The sequence below is a fragment of the Chrysochloris asiatica genome, unplaced genomic scaffold, assembly GCF_000296735.1.
Source record: "Chrysochloris asiatica unplaced genomic scaffold, ChrAsi1.0 scaffold00207, whole genome shotgun sequence".
Lineage (NCBI taxonomy): Eukaryota > Metazoa > Chordata > Mammalia > Afrosoricida > Chrysochloridae > Chrysochloris > Chrysochloris asiatica.
In genome coordinates, this window is record NW_006408725.1 from 1,642,689 (window position 1) to 1,664,480 (window position 21,792).

Genomic DNA, 21,792 nt, shown 5'->3' on the forward strand with positions numbered 1-21,792 from the left:
TAAAAGTTAAGTAGGAAAAAAATTTTAAAAAGTTAAGTAGGAATTGTCTTTAAGTTAGACATTACTAACCCAGGGACTGTCTGTCTGCTGTTGTTGAGTGCCATGGAGTTGGTTCTGATTCATAGGAACCCTGTCTAGGGTTTCTGAGGAGCAACTGGTGAGTTTGAACCACTGACCTTGCTGCTCAAACCGACCTTGAGGTCGAGAGCTTATTCTATGGCGCTACACCTAGAGTACAAAATTATTTTGTAAACTCTTTCTACGTCGAATTACATTATTAGTAACTGAGTAGAAGTCTTTAATTTTTTTCTCCTTTTCCTTTAATTGATATTTTAGTCTCAAAAACGTTATTAATACAGGTTCACATATACGAATTATCATAATATTGTAGTTAAAACACCAGAACATTTGACAAAGTCAGTGACAATAAAAGCACCAGCAGCAAGGAATAGCAACAGCATGTGCCTTGCAGTGCATGCAGATGAAACGTGTTACTCAAAGCATCAATGTAATTGGAGAAGAATGAGAATTCTGACAGGAGTACATTAGAAAGCCACAAAGGAACTTAGCACAGAGTTTTAGCCTTGAAGGTGTAGCGGTACTTGTAAACTGGCTTTCAGAAAATATTTTGGTTGTTTTAACTAGCTACAGGGATATTTTTGTTAAAAATGAATACATTTCTGCTGAAACACTGCATAAACATTTTATAGACTTCAGTTTGGTGTCACCCCCTCTCACACTGTCACCCAGTATGCTTCACATGCTCAGTTGTGGTCAAGTCAGTTCAGACTCTCGGCCACCCTGTATAGGGTTTCTGAGAAGTGGTTGGTGGGTTTGAACTATCAGCTTGCTGGTTAGCAGTCCAGTACTCATCCAGGACTCCTTGAACCCTTTGTGCTCCCATAGAAATGCCACTGGATGGTGCTATCCTTCCCTCCAAATACCCGTTACCTGCACAGAGAAGGAATCTGGGTCTGAAGTGCAGCTCTGCCTCCTCAGCCAGTCAGGACATGTCCAGGTTGAGTTTCCAGTTGTTCCTTATGATGACAGGAGTTCTGGACATTTCTCTAGAACCCCCAAAGCTGCTCTCACCTCCTCAAGCTCCCAAACTGAGCCCTGTTCCCTGTCTTCTCTCTTCCTTCGTCTGTTTTTCTTTTACTTGAGGCTGATTCTGACAGGTGCCTCCAGCCCCTGCACACATTTTCATAGCTGGGTATGCAAAGGCACCTTTACTAATTGAGAAAATTTTTCTCATCCAGGTTTGTCAGCTCTGTTTCTAAACTCTTCCACTTTTACATTTCGCCTTCATTGCTGGAGCAGAGAACTTTGCACTTGAACTTCTAACCATGGAAGCCTGGTGTGGACATGGAGTAGAAGCATGTCCTCTCAAGGCTAGGGAGCTGCCCTTGGTAAAGACTCTGGGTTTCATGTAGCAGAGAACCTTGAATGTATCCCTCCCAGGCTCTGGCCTTACTGCCCCTACCACACTGACATTTCCCAAAGATATTGCTCAACATCAGACCTACTTGCAGCTAATTTTGCAATAAAGACAGTAAGTAGCAAGGCTGTGACAGGTATTCCTTGGGGCCAAGCTTTTCTCCAATGTAAGCATGCACACTGGATATGGGCAAGGAAGCCATTGTCAGTCATACACAACAGTTGCTATGGAAAGCGCTGAAAGTGAGAAACACAGCACAGTTGTGGAATTTTTTTATAAGTGAGACACTAGTCAGAAAAGCCCAGAAAGCTGGCAATGCAGCTACTAGCTCAGGGAGAGAAAAAGAGAGCAGCCAAAAATAGCTAGAGGAGTTCCAACTAATGTCAACATCTATGGACATGCTGAGGCCTCCTGCCCCATTCTCTTCACCCAGATACGACACTAGGCAAATCTAAACATTTTCAAATTGACAGTCATAGTCAGTCATCCGGCACATTATGAACTTCCACTGACGATCCCTGTGGGGAGAGAGTCAGAAAGTTAATGTCAGTGAGAAAAGACACCAAAGGAAGAAGCCCTCTTGGGGGAAAGCAAAAAAGGACAGTCGGAGGATATAGAGACTGAAGGAACACCTAACCTAACTTTGCTCTTAGAAGACACTTCTAGGAGAACTCTAGAGAGCTGCCAGATTATCTTTGAAGTCAAAACTGGTCAATAGTTCTCAGTACCTCTTCACTTTATTCAGGTTCATCTTGAACTTGAATGACTAGTTAACTGAGTGTAGAGACTTCTGTTCATCACTAGTGGTTTGTTCACCCAAAGATAACCCAAGCACATGTAAGTTAACAGCTTGGAATGAAAACATTTATTTAGCCTTGTCTCTGTTTCATTCTAAAGAGCCCATTTTGAAACAAGCCTTATCTGACTGGTGCTAACAGTTACAAGCTTCAACCATTGAAAACCCAATGGAACATATGTTTACTCTGACACCCCCCGGGGTTACCATGTGTCAGAATCAACTCAACAGCAACTGCTTTTGTTTGTTTATTTGTTTTTCCCCCATTTGCTCATTTGTTCTTTCTTTCATTGAGTGCTAGGTTCTGTATTACACACTATGTGTTTCCCTTCAGAACACATGATTACAAAGAAATGAAGCGATAGGAGACAACTCTAATATATATATATATATAAACATGAAAATTGACAATATATAATAGCATGAAAATAGACATATATGTATATATACACATACATACATATATGTGTATATATATGTATGTATGTATATATATACATATATATATAATAACATGAAAAAGAAATTATCTGCCATTTTTGAACAATAAAAATGAAATTGCATATTTGTTTTAGAGCCAGGGATGGATAGGAGAGTCCATGGGATTGGTCAGTTTTGAAAGGCATGATGTGGGTGTACATCTAGAAATGCTCTTTGCTAAGGACAAGTCTGAGTTCTTTATCCATCCATTTAACAAAAAATATAGGGTGCATGACCCACCTCTGGACTATTATATTAATAATGATAGTGGCAATGATAACTTAACAACCACTTACTGAGTTCCTCCAATATATCCAGCATTGCACTAGGTACCTTTCCTGCTTTTTTAGTTAACTAACTATCTGATCATGGAGTCCTGGTGTGGTGCTGTGGTTTAATGCACCAGACTGCAAAGCTGTTGGAACTGCAAGGTCGGCGATTCAAGCTCACCAGCTGCTCCTTGGAAACCCTATACAGGGTCGCTATGGATCGGAATCGACTCGGCGGCACTTGACAACAACAACAACTGATTCACTAGCTAGGTGACCAAACAGTTTCAGAAAGGATAAAAGCACTGCTATGGAGGGCTCCTAGAGAGGATAAGTGACTGAACTGGTATTAAGTTGTGTGTTAGTCACTGTTGATTCCAATTTACATGACAATTAGAGATTCTCACTCAAGTTTTGGGGGCTCAGATCTTGCTTTCTTTTACACCACACTGCCTCTCTAACTGAGTGTCCAGAGGACATCAATGTCCTGATAAACGACAAAATATGAGTTATTCCATATTTAGTCATGGGGTTGCTTACCCTTAGAATTGTCCTTCTCCTCTTTCAATTTGCAAGGCCTCTTCCCAGTTCAGTCTGTCCTAATTACCAAGACTGAAAAGGCCTACATTCAAAAGTTCTCAACTCAGCTTCTGAATGTCTTTCAGTAGCTGAAGGAAGTGTAGCTTCCATAGTACTGCCATGGGTGATTCTGACTCAGACAGACCCTATATGGGGTTTCTAAGACTGAGAATCTTAATGGCACAGGCAATCTCATCTTTATCTCATGGTACTGCTGATGGGTTTGAAACACACACTTGTGATGAGCAGTCCAATGCTTATCCTACAGTGCCACCAGGGCTCCTATAGCCTAAGGCAAGCTTTTAATTCTGAGACTGACTGCAGGTTGGTATAAGGCTTCCAAGGAATAATTGATGGGTTTGAACCACAGACTTTGTGGTTAGCAGTCCAGTGCTTATCCTACGGCACCACACCATGACTTCCCTTAAAGATATACAGTCTCAGAAACCCTATACAAGGTTGGTATTAGTCGGAACTGACTTGGTGGCACTTAACAACAACAACTCTCTACACCAGTAAGTAGAAACATTCTTGTTTTCTCTCATTGTTTAGTTTTCTTTTTTATGTACTTGAGATAGTGTTGAGAGCTGTTTTTGAGGGAAAGAGAAGGAACAGGTTGGTGCAACTTTTCCTTTATCTTATGCAAATTCTCCTTTTTCACTTCTAAATATGTTTCCTAAGTTTTATGTGTTCTCCCCAGCTTCCTATCCTCTTTTGTCTCTCTTCTTTCACAACACAAAATGAATGTCAAATAAAGGAGAGAGTTTTATCTGACAGTGGCCCTCCTCCAGTCATTTGAGGATACAATGTTCTTGGCATTGAGCGAGGGGGAGAGCTTAGGGCATGATGAGAAGTCACATTTAAGTTTCTCTGCTCTGGAGCAGGCGTGGAGTCCAGCCTCATCTGCATGGGTGAGCTGCTTCCTAAGGTGGACGGTGAGAGCAGCTCACCTCTCATACCTCCTATTCTCCAGACAAACCCCAAGTTAGCTCCAGACCAAGAAGGAAAATAAAAGAGAGAAAACCTAAGATCAAAATCCATGCATGAAGTTAGTCACTATATCCCTTAACCCCTCGCCCATGAGAAAGGCACACCTTTCCACTGCAGAGAATGTGGTCGCCGCTCCTCGCATATAATAATCATAACTGTAGGAGACCATGTCTATCTCTTCACCATAGTGGCCTGGATAATCTGTTGTCAGCCTATGTGGAGAGAACAAAGGGTTAGAGGACAACGATAAAACATGTGTGATGATTGGGAACAAGCAGAACATGTGATGTCAAAGGGATAAAGTTTGAACATTTTAGGAGATACAAACTGGGGTTACATAGCCACCACCAATCCATTCTAGTCTGTGAAAAGACAGGCAGCTTACTTCTCATCTTTTTCTTGCCATTAAACTACACACTGAAAAAGGTGTAGATCAATCCCCAAGTCTTGAGGAAATATTTATTCGTATCAGTATCAATATTACTCTTACTCCATTGAAGTCAACCAGAAGGCTGTGTTCACACTGTGAATTATGACCCATTCATGAATCATGGAATCAATTTAATACCTTATGACCAGTTTTAAGAAGAATAAAAAAATCATTGCATGCATTAAGGGCAAGTCCATGTGTGTGTGTGTGTGTTTGTGAAATCTTTGTGTCAAATATGTGTGTGTATGTATTTGTATAATGTATGTGGGGGCTTCAAAAAGTCCGTGGAAAAATTCTATTCCTTTTTCCATGATCTTTTAGAAGTCTACTTGTATATGTTATATGATAGCTTAAAATGTATTTCTTATTTTAAGTCATGATGAAAAAAAAATGCTTGGAAACTATATAATTAAAATGTAAATTTCATAAGGGTAGGAAAGCATCTGGTGGTGCAGCGGGTTAAATGTGGGCTGTTAACTGAAAGGTTGGTGTTTCAAATCTATCAGAAACTATGATTGAGAAAGAAGAGGTTGTCTGCTCCCATAAAGATTTGCAATCTCGGAAACCCTTTGAAGCAGAATTGTACTCTATCCTATAGGGTTGCTGTGAGTCAGAATTAACTCAATGGTAATGAAGGAGAGATTAAAGGTAGATGTTTATCTTCTTGTTGTTGTTGTTATGTGCCGTGGAGTCGGTTCCAACTCATAACGACCCTGTACAGGGTTTCCGAGGCTGTAAATCTTTACGGGAGCAGAGAGCCTCATCTTTCTCCTACAGAACAGCTGGTAGTTTCGACCTCTGACCCTGAGGTTAGCAGCCGATTCGTAACCACTCCACTACCAGACTTCCTTAAAACAGTTATTAGTACATAATAAATATTTGCTGAATAAATAAATAACCTTGGGAGAATCTTTGAATTTCAGTTTTGGATTTGCCTACTCCCAAAACCCCGTGAGTGCTGAATGATGCGTAGATTTTGGGTTCATCAATTCCTGCAGCAACGTGAGTCAGGAGCTTGACACTTGATCCACAGATTTGGGACTTACCAGCCTCTACAGTTGAGTGAACAACTTCCTTGAAATACATCTCTCTATATGAGGGTAAATCAAAAAGTATTGCTACAATATCATTAAAAACTTTATTTAAAAAAAAAAAATTAAAATGCAAAGTTATTGTTACTTAGTACAGTCTCCAAGTCTGTACATATCTGAAGGTGGTGTTTCCACCACATTAGAACAGCAGTTTTGTCATTCTCCAAGGATTCAAATCATTTTTTTAAAATACACTTGAGTTTTAGGAACAAAAACAAGACCAGGATTAGAGGGTGATCAGAGTAAGGTTTCCTAAAGAAATTCTCCTAGAACAAACAGCCCTTGCTACCCTTGAAGAATGAGCAGGCGCATTGTCCTGATGGAAAATTCCTCAGTGCAACTTTCCTGGCCTTTTCCTCACTTACGCAGTTTTCAGTCTCCTTAGAATTTCTTCATAATAAGCTCGTGTGATCATCTTGTTTTCTTTGAGAACATCTATTTAGATCCCTTGAGGATCCTTAAAAAATAGTCACAATAACTTGAGATAACCTTGCTGCCTTGAACTTGACAGGCCCAATAGAACCTCTCAGAAGCCACTGTTTTGATTGGACCATTTCTATTTTGAAGGCACCCTAGTGACACTAAAACAAGTGTATTACTGAGAGAATGTGTCTGCAGTCATCCACTGATCACAGTTGTTGTTAAGTGTCAACTAGTCGGTTTCAACTCATAGCAATCCTGTATAAGGTTTCCGAGAAGCAGTGATGAGTTTGAACTGATGACCTTGTGGTTCACACTGACCTTGCGGTTGAGAGCTTACCCTATAGCACCATACCAGGAGTCCGCTGATCACAGTGGGTGTTTAAACATGTTGTGCTTTTGTTTTTCTTGTTTGTTTGTTTTGGAATAAACATGAGCATGTAAGAAATGGAAAGCTGGTGTCAATACTTTTTGACTTACTCTTATAAATATGCTTAATTACTGTAGTTCCCCTAGAGAATCCACCACCACCCATCTGTCAGTTTGTCATACTGTAGTGGCTTATATGTTGCTATGATGCTGGAAGCTATGCCACCATATTGTAAATACCAGCAGGATCACTCATGGTAGGCAGATTGCAGCAGAACTTACAGACTAAGACACACTAAGGAGAAGGAGAATTGAAACCTTGGAATGGTTCATCACTAAAAACGTTATAGATGAATAACAATGAAACATTGTCAGATATAGTGCTGGAAGATGAGTACCTCCGGTAGGAAGGCATTCCAAGTACAACTGGGAAAGAGCTGCTTACTCAAAGTAGAGTTGACCTTAATGACGTTGATGAACTTAATCTCCCAGGATATTCATTTGCTGATGGAGTACAACAAAAAAATAAGAAGAAACAGCTGCACACATCCATTAATAACTGGAATATGAAATGTACGACGTATGAATCTAAGAAAATTGGAAATGAAATGGAACACATAAAGACTGATATCCTAGGCATTAGTAAGCTGAAATGGACTGGTATTGGCCATTTTGAATATGACAATCGTTGGGTTTACTATGCCAGAACCAAATTGAAGAGGAATAGAATAATATTCATTGTTATAAAGAGCATTTCAAGATCTATCTTAAAGTACAATACTGTTTGTGATAGGATAAGACAAGAAAGATGCCACTATTATTCAGATTTATGCATGAACTACTAAAGTCAGTGATGGTGAAATTGAAGAATTTTATCAAATTCTTCAGTGTTAAATTGATCAAACATGCAATCAATATGCATTTATAATTATTGGCAATTGGAATGCCAAAGTTGGAAACAAAGAGGAAGGATCAGTCGTTGGAAAATATGGTTTTGGTATTAGAATTGATGCTGAAGATCATGTGATAAAATTTTGCAAGACCAAAAAATGATTTATTGCAAATACCTTTTCAACAGCATAAAGGGTGACTATACACAAGTACCTTACCAGATGGCATATACAGGAATCAAATTGACTACATCTGTGAGAAGAGAAAATGGTGACGCTTAATACCATCAGCCAAAGTAAGACCAGGGATAGACTGTGGAACTGATCTTCAATTGCTCAGGCTGAAGAAAAATTTAAAACATCAATGAGAGTCAAAATATGACCTTAAATATATACCACCTGAATTTAGCAACTTTCTGAAAAATCCATTTGATGCATTAGATACTAATGACTGAAGAGCAGAAGAGTTGCAGGATCACATTCCGATCATAAAAGAAGAAAGCAAATGGTCATTAAAAAGACAAGAAAGAAAAGAAAACATGTGTATCAGAAGAGACTCTGAAACTTGACCTCCAGCACTAAGATGCTTAAACAAATGGAAGAAATGGGGAATAATAATAATAATAATGAAAACCCAGAAAAATCTCAAAGGACTAGAGAATAAAGTCAAGTATTACAATGAAATGTACAAAGACCTGGAGTTAGAAAACCAAAAGGGAAAAATAAGCTCAGCATTTCATTTCTCAAGCTGAAAGAACTGAAGAAAAAATTCAAGACTCAGGTTGCAATATTAAAAGACTCTAAAGTCAGAATGTTGAATAATGCAGGAAGCATCAAATGTTTATGGAAGGAATATATAGAGTCACTGTACCAAAAAGAATTGGTCAATGTTCAACCATTTCAAGAGGCAGCATATGATCAAGAACCAATGGTATTGAAGGAAGAAGTACAAACTGCACTGAAGGCCCAGGTGAAAACAAGACTCCAGAAATGGACAGATGCAAATTGAACTCTTTCAACAAACTAATGCAGTACTGGAGGCACTCACTCACCTATGCCAAGAAGTGTGGGAGACAGCTACTTGGCCAACTAGTTGGAAGAGATTCATATTTGTGCCATTACAAAGAGAGGTGACCCAACGGAATGTAGAAATCATTGAACAATATCTTTAATATCGCATACAAGTAAAATTTTCCTGAAGATAATTTAAAAAATGGTTGCAGAGTACATCAACAGGGAACGGCCAGAAATTCAAGCCAGATTCAGAAGAGGATATGGAATGACCAATATCATTGTTGATGTTAGATGGATCTTGGCTGAAAGTAGAGACTATGAGGAAGATGTCTGCTAGTGTTTTATAGTCTATGCAAAGACATTCAATTGTGTGAATAACAATAATATATGGGCACAATTGCAAAGAATGGGTATTCTAGAACACTTAATTGTATTTGTAAGGAACCTGTACACAGACCAAGAGGCAGTAGTTTAAACACAACAAGGGAATACTGAATCAGGTTTATAATCAGGAAAGGTGTGTGTGCAGCAGGGTTATATCTTTTCACTATACTTATTCAATTTGTATGCTGAGAAAATAATCTGAGAAACTGGATTATATAAAGAAGAATGTGGCATCAGGATTGGAGGAAGACACATTAATAACCTGCTCTGTGCAGATGATGTAACCTTACTTGCTGAAAGTGAAGAGAACTTAAAACATTTACTGATGAAGATCAAAGATTACAGCTTTCAGTATAGATTGCACCTCAATATAAATGAAATGTAAAATGAAAATTCTCACAACAGGACCAATAAATAACATCATGATATGAGCAGAATGTGGGACCCTATCCAGAGAAGCAGCGACACCAGAGATAGAGGCAGAGATGATGACATGGAGAGATAGAGCAGCTGAGGACTCTAGACTCATGGAAAGAGAAAGGCTATGTGCTGGCGGCCAGGAGGCAGGCTTGTAGAATGTGCCCTTGGATTGTTTAAATGATTATTACTGAGTTTTTTGTGTACATTAAAAGAAAAAAAAGTAACAACAGAGGGAAAACATGCAAATACTTTTGAATGGTGATGCATGGAGGGGATTGTAATCATTGCAATGAAATGATATATATATGATAAGATAAGTACTAAATCGATGTTCTCCCATGTAAACTATCACTCAATTCACAATAAAAACTTAAAATATATATACCAAATAAATAAATAAATAACATCACGATAAATGGAGATAAGATTGACGTCAAAGACTTCATTTTGTTTGAATCTGCAATCAACCCTCAGAAAGCAACAGTCAAGAAATCAAATGATGTTGTGCATTTGTACAAATCTGTTGCAAGAGAGCTCTTTAAAGTGTTAAAGAACCAGAGATGTCAGTTTGAGGGCTGAGGTGCACCTGCCCTCAACCCATGGTATTTTCAATGGTCTCATAAGTATGTGAAAGTTGGACAATGATAAAGGAAGACCAGAGAATAATCAATGCATTTGAGTTACAGTGTTGAAGAAAGTGCCACAAATTGCCAGAAGAACAAACAAATCTGTCTTGGAAGATGTGCTGCCAGATTGCTTAGCAGAGAGGATGACAAGACTTCATCTCTCGTACTTTGGACATGTTTCCAGAAGGAAACAGTTCCTGGAAAAGGATATCATGTTCGGTAAAGTGGAGGGTCAGCAAAAGAGAGGGAAGCCCCCAATACGATGGATTGACACAGTGTCAGTATCAATGGGCTCAAATAGAAGAACTGTGAGGATGTCACCAGACTGGGCAATGTTTCATTGTTGTGCGTAGAGTTGTTCCTAGAGTTGAAGGCACCTAATAACAACAATAAGAAAATCCAGTCTAAGACATTATAGGTTTGTTGTTGCGACAAATGCAAGTATGTATAGTATATTAGTACATGGTAGACACTAAAACATTAGGAAGTATTTTGTTTCTTCTTCCTTTTCCTCCTTCCCTTCCTTCTTTTTCCCCTGAGATTGAGTCAGTTTTGGGTCTCTCAATGAGTAGGTCCTTGGGGACCCATACTATAGTAAATCTAGTTCCTCTCAAAATTCCACAGTTCCAATAAAGGCTTTGACACTGGGGAGGTTCAGAAACAATAAACCTTATTAGAACCAAATAGATTCACCAAAGTTTTTGTCTGCATCCTCTAGGCTGCTTGGGAAACAACTTGTAAATGAATATGATTTTATCTATTTGGGTTTGCCATTATATATTGATAATACAAATGATCTTTCAAAAGATTGTCATAAAATCTTGAAAAGAGGAATTTTCAAATCATAAGTCTCCTTGGAGGATTTTAGCAAGATCAGTCGTTACTTCAAGATATTCTGGAGTTGCCTGGTTCCCTGGACTAAAACCCCACTGATGTGATTCATACATTTTCCTTTTTCCATATAATGCACTATGCTTTACTCTCTATTTTTTATCTTCTTAACACATAATTGCTGTGCCAAGCCCAGCCCAGAGTACATTGTATGTGTTTTTGCTTAATATGTTCAGTAAGGAAATCAGGCCCTGGTAATTCAGAAACCCATTTTGTGCTGCTAAAGAGACCGTGAACCAGGGCTTCCTCTTTCTAATTAAAAAAAAAATCTGTTAATGTCTCATAAAATGGATCTAGTAGGCCCTCACTTGGATTCCCATTAGTTTGTGATCCACTTCCCCAAAGCAGATTTTTTGAGAACATAATTGGGCTAGAGTGTGTTTTCCTTACCTTAAATAATGCAAACTATTTCCCAGAAAGCTTTAAGCAATCTTTGGAGAGAGTATAAAGAAGCTAAGTGCCAGACATTTCTGTTTCTGTTAAAACAGTACTCACACATGCTAAAGTTGTGTTAGGCTAAATACAATCACCACACCTAATTGGAAATAATCAGGCTAGATTTATATTTAGTAAGTTTCTTCCACTACTCTGTCCTGCTGCCCTCAGCTTACCATCAGTTTACCCTTGATAGCTGTATACATTTGAAATAGAATGGAAAATCATTACATTTCTTTAGAACATCAGGCGATTTTAAGCATCAAAGGGGGAAAAATGTTATCCAAAGCTCTCTTTCAGTAGCATTCTCTGTCACTTCATTTTTTGGTGATGACCAGATACTGGCTCCTGTCCAGTTGGACAGTTTGTTGTGCTGGGAAGCCTCTCTGTGTGGAGCTGTTATTCAGTGCATTTCAAGAACATTCTGGAAAAGGTGTGGTGAATGCTTGTCAGTGCATTTCCATCTTGGTACCAGCTAAGTTTTTGCTTTTCTTGGTTTGCTATTGATTTGTTTTGTTTTTGCTATAAAACCATGAGATAAAGTTTAGACTATTTTATAGAATCCTGGATTAAGGGGGATGAAAGAAGAGGCGAGAGATTGATGAAAACCTCCTTTATTCTCTGGATTCAAAATTGTTGTTGCTGCTAAATGTTCTTGAACTCATAGTGACCCTGTGTATGGTTTCCGAGGAGCGACTGATGGGTTTGAGCCACCGACCTTGTGGTTAGCAGTCCAGTGCTTATCTTACAGTACCACACCAGGACTGTGAAACCAAAATACAGGGGGAGAAATGGTTTCATCCATTGATGGGAAATATTGTTGTTCTGTATTGCCTAGGAATCTGTGTTTTAGAACTAGATAGATGATTCTCCACAGAGATCTTGATAATGTGACCAAAAAATAAAATTCACATTAAGTGAAAGTTCCCATAGGGGTTCCTCTGAGAGAACAGGATTTTAAAACTTTCAGAACTAGACCCTTAGTTAGAAAATAGGAACTTGCTGGGACACAAAGAGGTTGCAAAGGAGCAGAGTGATGAGGGTTCCACACCCTGGGGCACTGGGCTTCCTGGGGGCAGGCCTTGCCTCCTTGTGAATTACTAGGTCACTTCAGGCAGTTTTTTGGCAAAATGCACTTCATACTGAGCATTGCCACACATTCCTAGGCCAATTCAAATAATCAAACAAGCCTTAAGCTTGGCAAGGTGAAGAGAAGGGCAGGTCAGGAAGGCACCTTATTCAATTTATTAAAATGAGTCTATTATTTAAGCTCTTTCATCCCCAGTCTTTTTTACTCCTTTACAAATAACTACTCTCTTTTTCTCTGTGTGTGTTCAGTCCTCTCCACTATTTCTCACTTCACAATACTTTTTCTCCCTTTTGCAGCCAAGACAAAGACACAGGGAGAGGGAGATACTGCATTGCCAATGAGCCCGCTTCAAGTCATAGCAACTCTGTGTAGGGTTTCCACACTCTCAAGTGGAGCAGCTGGTGGGTTTGAACGGCTGGCCTTGTGATTAACAGTCCAATAGAATTATTCAAAAATTAAGTGAGAATAACATACAACCAATGGTACATATTCTTGGGTCAAATTAAGCTGAAAAACATGGAAGGATTTTGAGTAATTTCTTTCTTATGGACTGAAGAATTCCCACTCAAATTACATCATTTTTTAAGGTTGGTATAGGATTTTATCATCCAAGATTTTTTAAACACAGAAATTATCTACAGATTCAACTAGACTCTCAATAAATGTTTGCTGACAAAAATCTCACAGACTTGGGCTGGCTCCTTTGCTATGAGAATAAGACATAGCACAGAGCTAAACCCAAATATGTGCTATCACACCCTTTTAAAAAGGGGAGTTGAGCTGTAGTGTAGTTACACAAACAGGCCAATTTTACTCATTGTCAGATGCTTACTTGAGAACTGATCAGGTTTTAAGTCATTAAAGGAAAGGATATTTTAATCTAGCCCTTAACAGAGTGACTCAGTTTGAGATTTTGTGACAACCCATCCCTACTAGGCACAGTGGAACACTAAATGGTTGCACCAAAAGACAAATTCCATGGCTCCAGGATCTGTCTGTTACATCCATCTAACATGATAGCAATTTGAACAGCGCTAAATTGATTTCCACTCATAATGTTTATAAGAATAAAACTGTTCCACAGGGTTTTCATTGGCTGGTGTGATAGTTAAGGTTCTATGTCACCTTGATTGAGCCAGGATTCCCAGTAGTTTTTCAGTCAAGAGATAACTCTATAATGACTGACTATGAGCAGCCAATCAATTGAAAGGATGCTTCCTTGGGGGTGTGGTCTGCTCCCAATGTAATGGACATTCAGGAAAGACTCCATTTCTTCACTGCTGGATCTGGAGCTGGATCTTGCATCTGGGTCGTCCTCCAACCTCGTTTTTCAGCCTAAGCCAATGGCATGCTGTATTGTGTGTTTGCCTGCTGGGCCTGCCTGCCGAGTGTGCCTGGACAACAGGACGCCCACCAGGGGGCCCTGCATGCTTGTTTCTATTGTCCCAGATTGTGTGCTCTACACCGCGGTTCTGCAGTGTGCTTGCACAAGCCCTGGTCACCTGTCACCCATCACCCTGCTGCCACCCCTTTTCCAGTGCTGATCTCCTACTCTGAGGTCTGACTTGGGATTCCTGCCTTCCAGGTCCAACTGCCAATCATGGTTCACCTGGTTTGCACTAGGGACTCTCCTATCTCTACAACTATGAGCCATTTCCTTGACATAAACTTCTCTTTATATATATAGTGTTGTTGTTGTTACGTGCCATAGAGGTGGATCTGACCTATAGTGACCTTATACAGGGTTTCTGAGGAGCTACTGGTGAGCTTGAATTGCCGACCTTGCAGTTCAAATGGCTCTGCAGTCTGGAGTATTAACCCACAGTGTCACACTATATATATATATATATAAGTTGCACTGGATTTGCTTCTCTAGAGAACCCAGCCAATCTACTTTTAGTAGATTGCCAGACCTTTCTTCTAAGAAACTCCTGGGTGGACTTGAACCTCTGGTTAGCAGCCAAGAGTATTAACTGTACCACCCAGGGAGTCCTGTCAGCAATAAGGACAACTGTATTATTGGGACTCTTTGTTGTAGGCTGTGTGCACAAGGACGACTGGGCCTTGTCTCTGGGAGGCAGTTTTCATGTCCCAATTCAGTCAATCAGGTCCTCAACCTTATCCTACTTTGTGGGGATACCATAGATGCACATACCGAAGACTCACTGCATTAACACCTGGAAGAAAACCCCAGCATTTATGTCAACAAACCAGAATGAGATACCTGAGTTTGATTTTTTTTTAATGCTTAGACTAAAATGAGAATGTTTTCTAATGCATTCTTAAAAGCTCAGCTCAAGCTCAAATAACATTTGCAGAAGTTGCTTCTGGGTAATCCAATCTCTAACTCTGTTTTGCTTCTATTGTCATTACTACCCAATTATCACCTTATTTGTGGTGCTGTGGGTTAATGCAATGGACTGCAAAGTCGGTTTGAACCCCAGGGTTGGTGGTTCAAGCTCACCAGCTGCTCCTCGGAAACTCTATACAGGTTCACAGTGGGTTGGAACTGCCTTGAGGACACTTAACAACAACAACAATGTATAATTATTTGTCAGCATTACATATGGATCATTTTATTTAAAGAATGGTGGTAGTGGTGTGCTGTGGAGTTGGTTCTGATTCATAGTGACTACGTACAGGTTTTCCAAGGCTGTACATTTTTACAGGAGCAGAAAGCCTCATCTTTCCTCTGTGGAATGTCTGATAGTTTTGAACTGCTGACCTTGAGGTCAGCAGCCCAACTCATAACCATTATGCTACCAGAGCTCCTATTTAAAGAATAGAATACTGTATGATATCATGTTTCATGATGATGATTTTTTTTTAGTTTTTTTTTTTTTTCATCATATATATGTTTATGTGGGGAGAAAGATGAGGTTTTCTGCTCCTGTAAAGATTTACAGCATCAGAAACCCTATACAGGGTCTCTGAGTTGGAACCAACTTGCTGACACAAAACAACAATAATAATATACATTTATGATCTGGACAGAGGTCACAGTGAGATGCACAGTTAACGTGCTTGGCTACTAACTGAAAAGTTGACTGTTTAGGTCTACTCAGAGACACCTCAAAAGAAGGGCCTGGTCATTTCCTTCCAAAAATCATCCATTGGAAACCATATGGAGCACAGTTTCCCTCTGACAAGCATAGGGTTTACTTGAGTCAGGATTGGCCTGACAGTAAGTGGTTATTTTGGTTTTACAATTCAGAGCAGCAGTGAGCAAGGAGGAGAATCTTAGCATTTCGTAGAATTGATGTGCTAAGGTTGAGCTGCTTTAGTATCAGGGTAGATTGAGGAATGTCTGTTTCTAAAAGTCAAATGATTGAGAAGGTTTTTTGAAAAAACAGTATGTTTGTGATCAACCCTCTTGCATGATGCCTTTCCAGGTAATCAATAAGGAATGACAATATCTCAGTGGAGAGTATGTTGTGCATGGCTTGGTATCCTCAATAGGTGCTGCATCAGATCTTTCTTGAATGATTTTTTCCAACAATCGGAAGAAGGAAGAATAAAACTCAAATGTTGTTATTGTTGTTAAGTGCTGTCGAGTTGGTTCTGACCCATAGTGACCTTGTATAGGGTTTCTGAGGAGTGACTGGTGAGCTTAAACCGCTGACCTGGAGATTCAAAGGACTTTGCAATCCAGCGCAGTAAACCACAGCACCACACCAGGACTCCACTCAAATGTAGTAATACATAAAGGAAGACATCCAAATAGGAACAGCAATCGTGATTTCCTTTGCAAAGCACTGAGGAAGCTGGCCAAAGGGGACTCATCAGCCAGCAGCCATGCAAGCACCATAGTACCTACCCATCTCTACAAAGCCTGACCTATGGGGGTGTAGTGAGGGGTACAAGTGCTCATATCTCTTTTCTTGTGGTAATTTGAGTGCTTCTATCAGAATGGTCTCAATAATTATCACAACACAGGGCAGCACAGTACCAAGGGTATTTCTGGCTTCATATTTCCAAATTTCTGCCGAAGAGCTGAGTTTCTAGGTCACTGCTTGGGTTCAGGGATCATCAACAAGCATATCAGTCTGACTCATGTTGGCTTTCATCAGACGTGTTGTATGATGGTCACACTGGGCCTACATAGTGATGGCAATAGTTCTAACTCTACCATCTCCTACCAAGTGAAATAGCCCCTACTAGGAATCTTGTTATCTAATGCTTTCCCTACTTAGGTTCTGTTGCGTCATCTAGACTGAGTCTCAATACTGCATAAAGAGCATGGAATTTGAAGGTAGAAAGACCTGTCTGAATCAAGGTTGAACTTTGGATAAGTCACAACTTCTGGGCCTCTCAGTTCCTACACCTGTGTAACAGTATCATAATTTCAGTGTATGTGGATTAAATGATCTAATGAATGTAAAGCACCGAGTATAGTACTTGGCACATGGTAGATGCTTAATAAATAAAAGTTATTATTTTATTGCCAGCATTGGCTTTATTACTAGGAACTCAACAGAATGCCATAAATGGTACTTATATTATATTCGTTCACACGCATTAACTAAGTGACAGGTTAAATAAATTACTGAACAGAGTAATGAGGGATTGCCTCCTGAACTGAATAGAGACTAGCCAACCAAACAGAATGAAGCAACAGACTTGATCTATAATAGAAATGTCTGTGCTGTTTTAAGATGCTGGTCTTGGGTTAGCCAATGCATAAAAGCCACATCTCTAGAATTTCTGCTTTTGAAGCTTGAGCTAGGAAGGGAGGCATCACCCATTGGTGGGCAACAAATCTAAATTGTAAATGTTGTGTTGTTAAGTGCCATTGAATAGGTTCCACATCATAGCGACTGACCTTGTATAGGGTTTCCAAGGAGGGGTTGGTCTGTTTGAACCACTGATCTGAGATTTGCAGCCCAGTGCTTGTCCTACAGCACCACACAGTAATTGCAACAGCCACTCAAATAGATGAAAGGAACGACTGGTTTTGCTCAAGCTCAGAGAGGCTGTTGTGTGTGGGATGAAAGCTTTGTGCATCATGAAATACACGGAAATGGCTGTTATGAGCACACAGAAACATATAGAGCCATAATAAGCCACTCCAAAATGTAATGTCCAGTCCTATTTTCTCAAAGTGTCAGTGTCTCAGTGATAACATCATCCTGCTTGCTCAGAGGAGCCAGGGTAGAAGCTGCCCTCCTTCTTCCCAGGCCTTTGGGAAAGGCACTACATACAGAAAGCCATCTGGGCAGCGTTGGGATGCTGGACATCACACTGAAGGGCCTGTGAGGTCATTCCTATCCCCGCCAGGACTTCATGGGGAGTGGACATGCAATCAGTCCTCATCCTATCTTACACTCTGAATAATAATAATGATTAGCCTTTGATTGAGTGCTTTGTGGTGGAACCAAGAAGAAGAATGCTCTGATTAACTGATTTTGTGTTGTTGTTGCTGTTCCTAATGAGACCTATGTAAGGATTAAGGGAAAAAAAAACAAATACTCTCTGGCTTACGAACTGAACACAAGGGAGAGGAGACTGAGACAGTGGAAAATACAAAGTATGAGAGTCACAGGATGTCAGCCCTGAAGGAAAACATAAAGTCCATTGAAATACATTGTGAAGAAGGAAAAAAAAAATTAACTTAAAAAAAAAAAATAATATCCAGTGAACAAAATCAAAAGCCATACATCTGGAAAAGAACTATCTAGAAGAGGAAATATATGTCAGTCCCAAACTATTGCTCACTTAGACCTGGGGTCTTGGCCAGGACAGTTCAAGCACGTTGATGGGAAACAGGCTAGTGAGTAGCATGGAGCAGCTGGAGCTATTTGGACAATGGGGAATTATTACAAACGGTCTCTGAAGGGTTGTGGCTACTTCTGTGACATGTGGTTGTGGTTTGCAGACCACTGGACTAAGCATTTGAATTCTGTCTATGTAAATAAAAATGTGCAAAATTTACATACATATCCAATCCAATGGGGACCTTTTAGTAACAGCATGTCCACATCTATCTGGAATCCACTTTGTTGCCAGAATTCAGTAATGCTAAACATCTAACAAGAAACTGCACACTCTGAAATGAGACCAGCACCTTGGTTCCCGCCAAACAAATAAATCCCACGTTCTCTTGGGGGATGGTTGGATAATTTGTTTTCTTCCTGCCCAAAGTGGTAACATTTCTGAATCCTGAAATATTTGCAACTGCAGAGATGCCAGAAGTTCACTTAGTTCAAATAGTTTTTGTTGTTGTTAAATGCTGTTGAGTTCTGACTCACAGGGACCCTGCATAAAGTTTCTGAGGAGTATCGCTGGTGGGTTTGAACTGCTAACACTGCATACTTGCGATTAGCAGTCCAGTGCTTCTCCTGCAGCACTACACCAGGACTAGAGCTGCAGAATAGCCTTGAAGGAGGTAAGGAGGAAAGGTTGTGCCTACCTACATGTCCAGTTCTAGGGGAGGTAATTTAGTGTGACACTGTAGGATCAGCACTGGACTGCGAACCACAAGGTTGGCAGTTCAAATCCTTCAGCTGCTTCTTGGAAACTCCATACAAGGTTGCTATGAGTCAGAACTGACTCAATAACATTTAACAATAACTCAACAACAAAATGATGCAAGGAGTCCTTGTGTGGTGCAAATGTGTTGGCCAAAAGGTTGATGGTTTGAAGTCATTCAGAGGTGCTTAGTGCTCAGCTTCTGAAAGGTCACAACCTTAAAAAACCTATGGAGCATAGTTTTATTCTGCACACCTGGGGTTGCTATGAGTTTTGGAATCTACTAGACAGCAACTAATAACAGCAAAGCTCGTACGGGAAGATTTCAACAAGACAGTTATCAGCAGGATTCACTGTGGGAAGGTACAGTTAAAAGCCACTCTGTGACTGTTAAAAGGATCAAGTGAAATAATGCATGTAAAGAAGTCTTTATCAACTATAAAACATCATCATACTAATGCCAGGTTTCACCATTTTACTGTTCCTAGGGACCTGCAACATTCAGTTATTCACTCTACAAATCTATTAAGGACCTACTTTGTGCCAGGCAGTATGCTGAGGCTGAAGAAATAAAACTTAATTTATGCCCTAGAGGCATCATTCACTCTACAAAGACATACACAGTAATGGCATGAGTCAGGAGATTTAAAGATGCCACTGAGCTGTCTAGACATACACCAGTGGGATGGTGACTCATACGCTACTTACATTGGTACATACTGTGAGCTCATTCTGCTGCTTCTCAAAGTTTCCCTTTGGAAAAGCAACAATTCTTTTGACAACGGTGTTAGCTTTCAGCTCTGTTACAGTTGCTAGCTAGCTTCGAATAGGTCACTGTCTCATGGTGATCCCAGGCACAAGAGAATGAAATGTTGCTCCGTTCTGTGTTATCTCCATGGATAGTTGCAGACTGGACTGTTCCAATCCATAGACTTTTCACTGGCTAATTTTCAGAATTAGATCATTAGGCCTTTCTTCCTACTCTATTTTTGTCTGGAAACACTGCTAAAATCTTTTTCAGCATTATCAAAACATACAAGTCTCCACGGACAGATGGGTGATGGTTGTTCATAGGGTGCATCGGCTGCGACCCAAATCCAGACCTCTTACAAGGAAGAAGAGGAGTCTACGTTGGAACTACCAAAGTCCCCATGTTTCCAGCTCTAACACCATGTAAACTGAAATAGAAGCCATCCAAAGAAAAGTCCACCATAGAGAGACCCACTTCAAAGTTGACTTGCCATGTCGTTCTGAGTAATTCTCTCCTCTATCCCCTTACCCTTTGATTCTACTGACCACCAGTAGCATGTCTGGATGTCTGCGGAGTAAGCCGTGGACAATGTCATTTCAAGAGTAAGTGTAGTAGGACTTCTGGTTTTGGCTGCAGAAAAGCAGTCAGGTAGGACAGAATTCATGGTGGAGGGGCTGAAAACCCAGAGAAGCTGCTTTAACAGAACAACACCAGAGCTCTGGATCTAGCATAATGTGCAGAGCATCAGTTTCCCACACCCGCTGGTGGAAAAATCACGGTATAAAGGAAAATATTATGATTTAGGAATCTGTTGAGACACAGAACTCCCTCTGTGGCCACCCTGCCCAGGCAGAGTTCAGAGGGCAGGGCTACAGCCAGACCTGTAAAGAAAAAAAGTGGTGCAGTGACATTTTCAAAAGGATGTATGTGGATTCTACACATTTTTTCCTTCTCTTTCCTGCTGCGCCTTCTTTGGCCAGCCTGGAAGCCTTCAGGCAGATGGGTGTGCACTCCATGCCACCCCACCCCCCCGCAAAAAAAAAAGTCCAATGCTATGCCCATAGTTTTCTCACAGCACCTAGAGAAAGAACTCCATCCATCCCATGGGCAGACTCTTTGGCTGCTGTTTATGACGTCTGCCTCTGGGTCCCAGCCCTAAAGTTAACTTGTGCAAGACCATTTACTCCGGAATATCCAGCAACAAAAAAGCAGGTTTAGCCTGACAGACAAACCATATGAACAATCTGTAAAACCCCAACATAAAAGGATGCAACTATCTCGAGAATTACGCTGTGCACGTGCAGATATCTAACTGACCTTCAGAGACAAAAATAGTATGCAGCCTTTCTCCCCTTAACCTCTCAATATCTATCTGCACACCTCTACAGTGGTGACGAGAGGAGGGGACTGAGTGAGTGGACACACCCACCCACTACTGGAGAAGTCTACGGTACACACACACTGCCTGTGTAGCAAGGCAACTGACCAGTCGGCCACAGTTATATTTTTGTTTCAAAGTGGTGGTTTTTGTCTCTGCTTTTATATTGCTTCTGCTTTTGGTTCTTTTGATCACACATTTTTCCTGGAGGTGGGAGCTTTTTCTCCCTACATTACCCAAAAAAAGACAGCAAATGTGGTCATATAGCCAAGCTTCATGCAAACCCTATAATATTCCATCACTGAGATGGAAGAGCCAATAACAGCTGCTAAGCATTACATGTGAAAAGCGAAACCTATCTCCTGATCATATCCACCAGGAGACACTCAGTAAGCTTAATAAGACAACAACAAACACCCATTTAAGCATTAAAAACCCACATAACTACTGGAAATGACCAAGAAAACACAACAAAATATCTCAAAACATGTCCAAAGACAGAAAAGAGTAACTGAGACAAATGAACTGGAGACAGACAAAGGCTTTCCAGAAGAGGAAGAGCAGGTTTTGGATTTGCCAGAAT

The 21,792-nt window shown here is 40.2% G+C and overlaps 1 protein-coding gene across 1 annotated transcript in view; it reads right to left on the reverse strand.

Moving 5' to 3' along the window:
- Positions 1 to 1,851: 1,851 nt before the first annotated feature.
- Positions 1,852 to 21,792, reverse strand: part of DPT (dermatopontin) — a 46,075-nt gene continuing 26,134 nt past the window's right edge. The window contains exons 3-4 of the mRNA XM_006872628.1: positions 4,657 to 4,764; positions 1,852 to 1,956 (exon numbers count right to left, since the gene is read on the reverse strand). Coding sequence (XP_006872690.1) covers positions 1,890 to 1,956; positions 4,657 to 4,764 — 175 coding nt within the window. The 3' untranslated portion in view covers positions 1,852 to 1,889. The remainder of the gene's footprint in view (positions 1,957 to 4,656; positions 4,765 to 21,792) is intronic.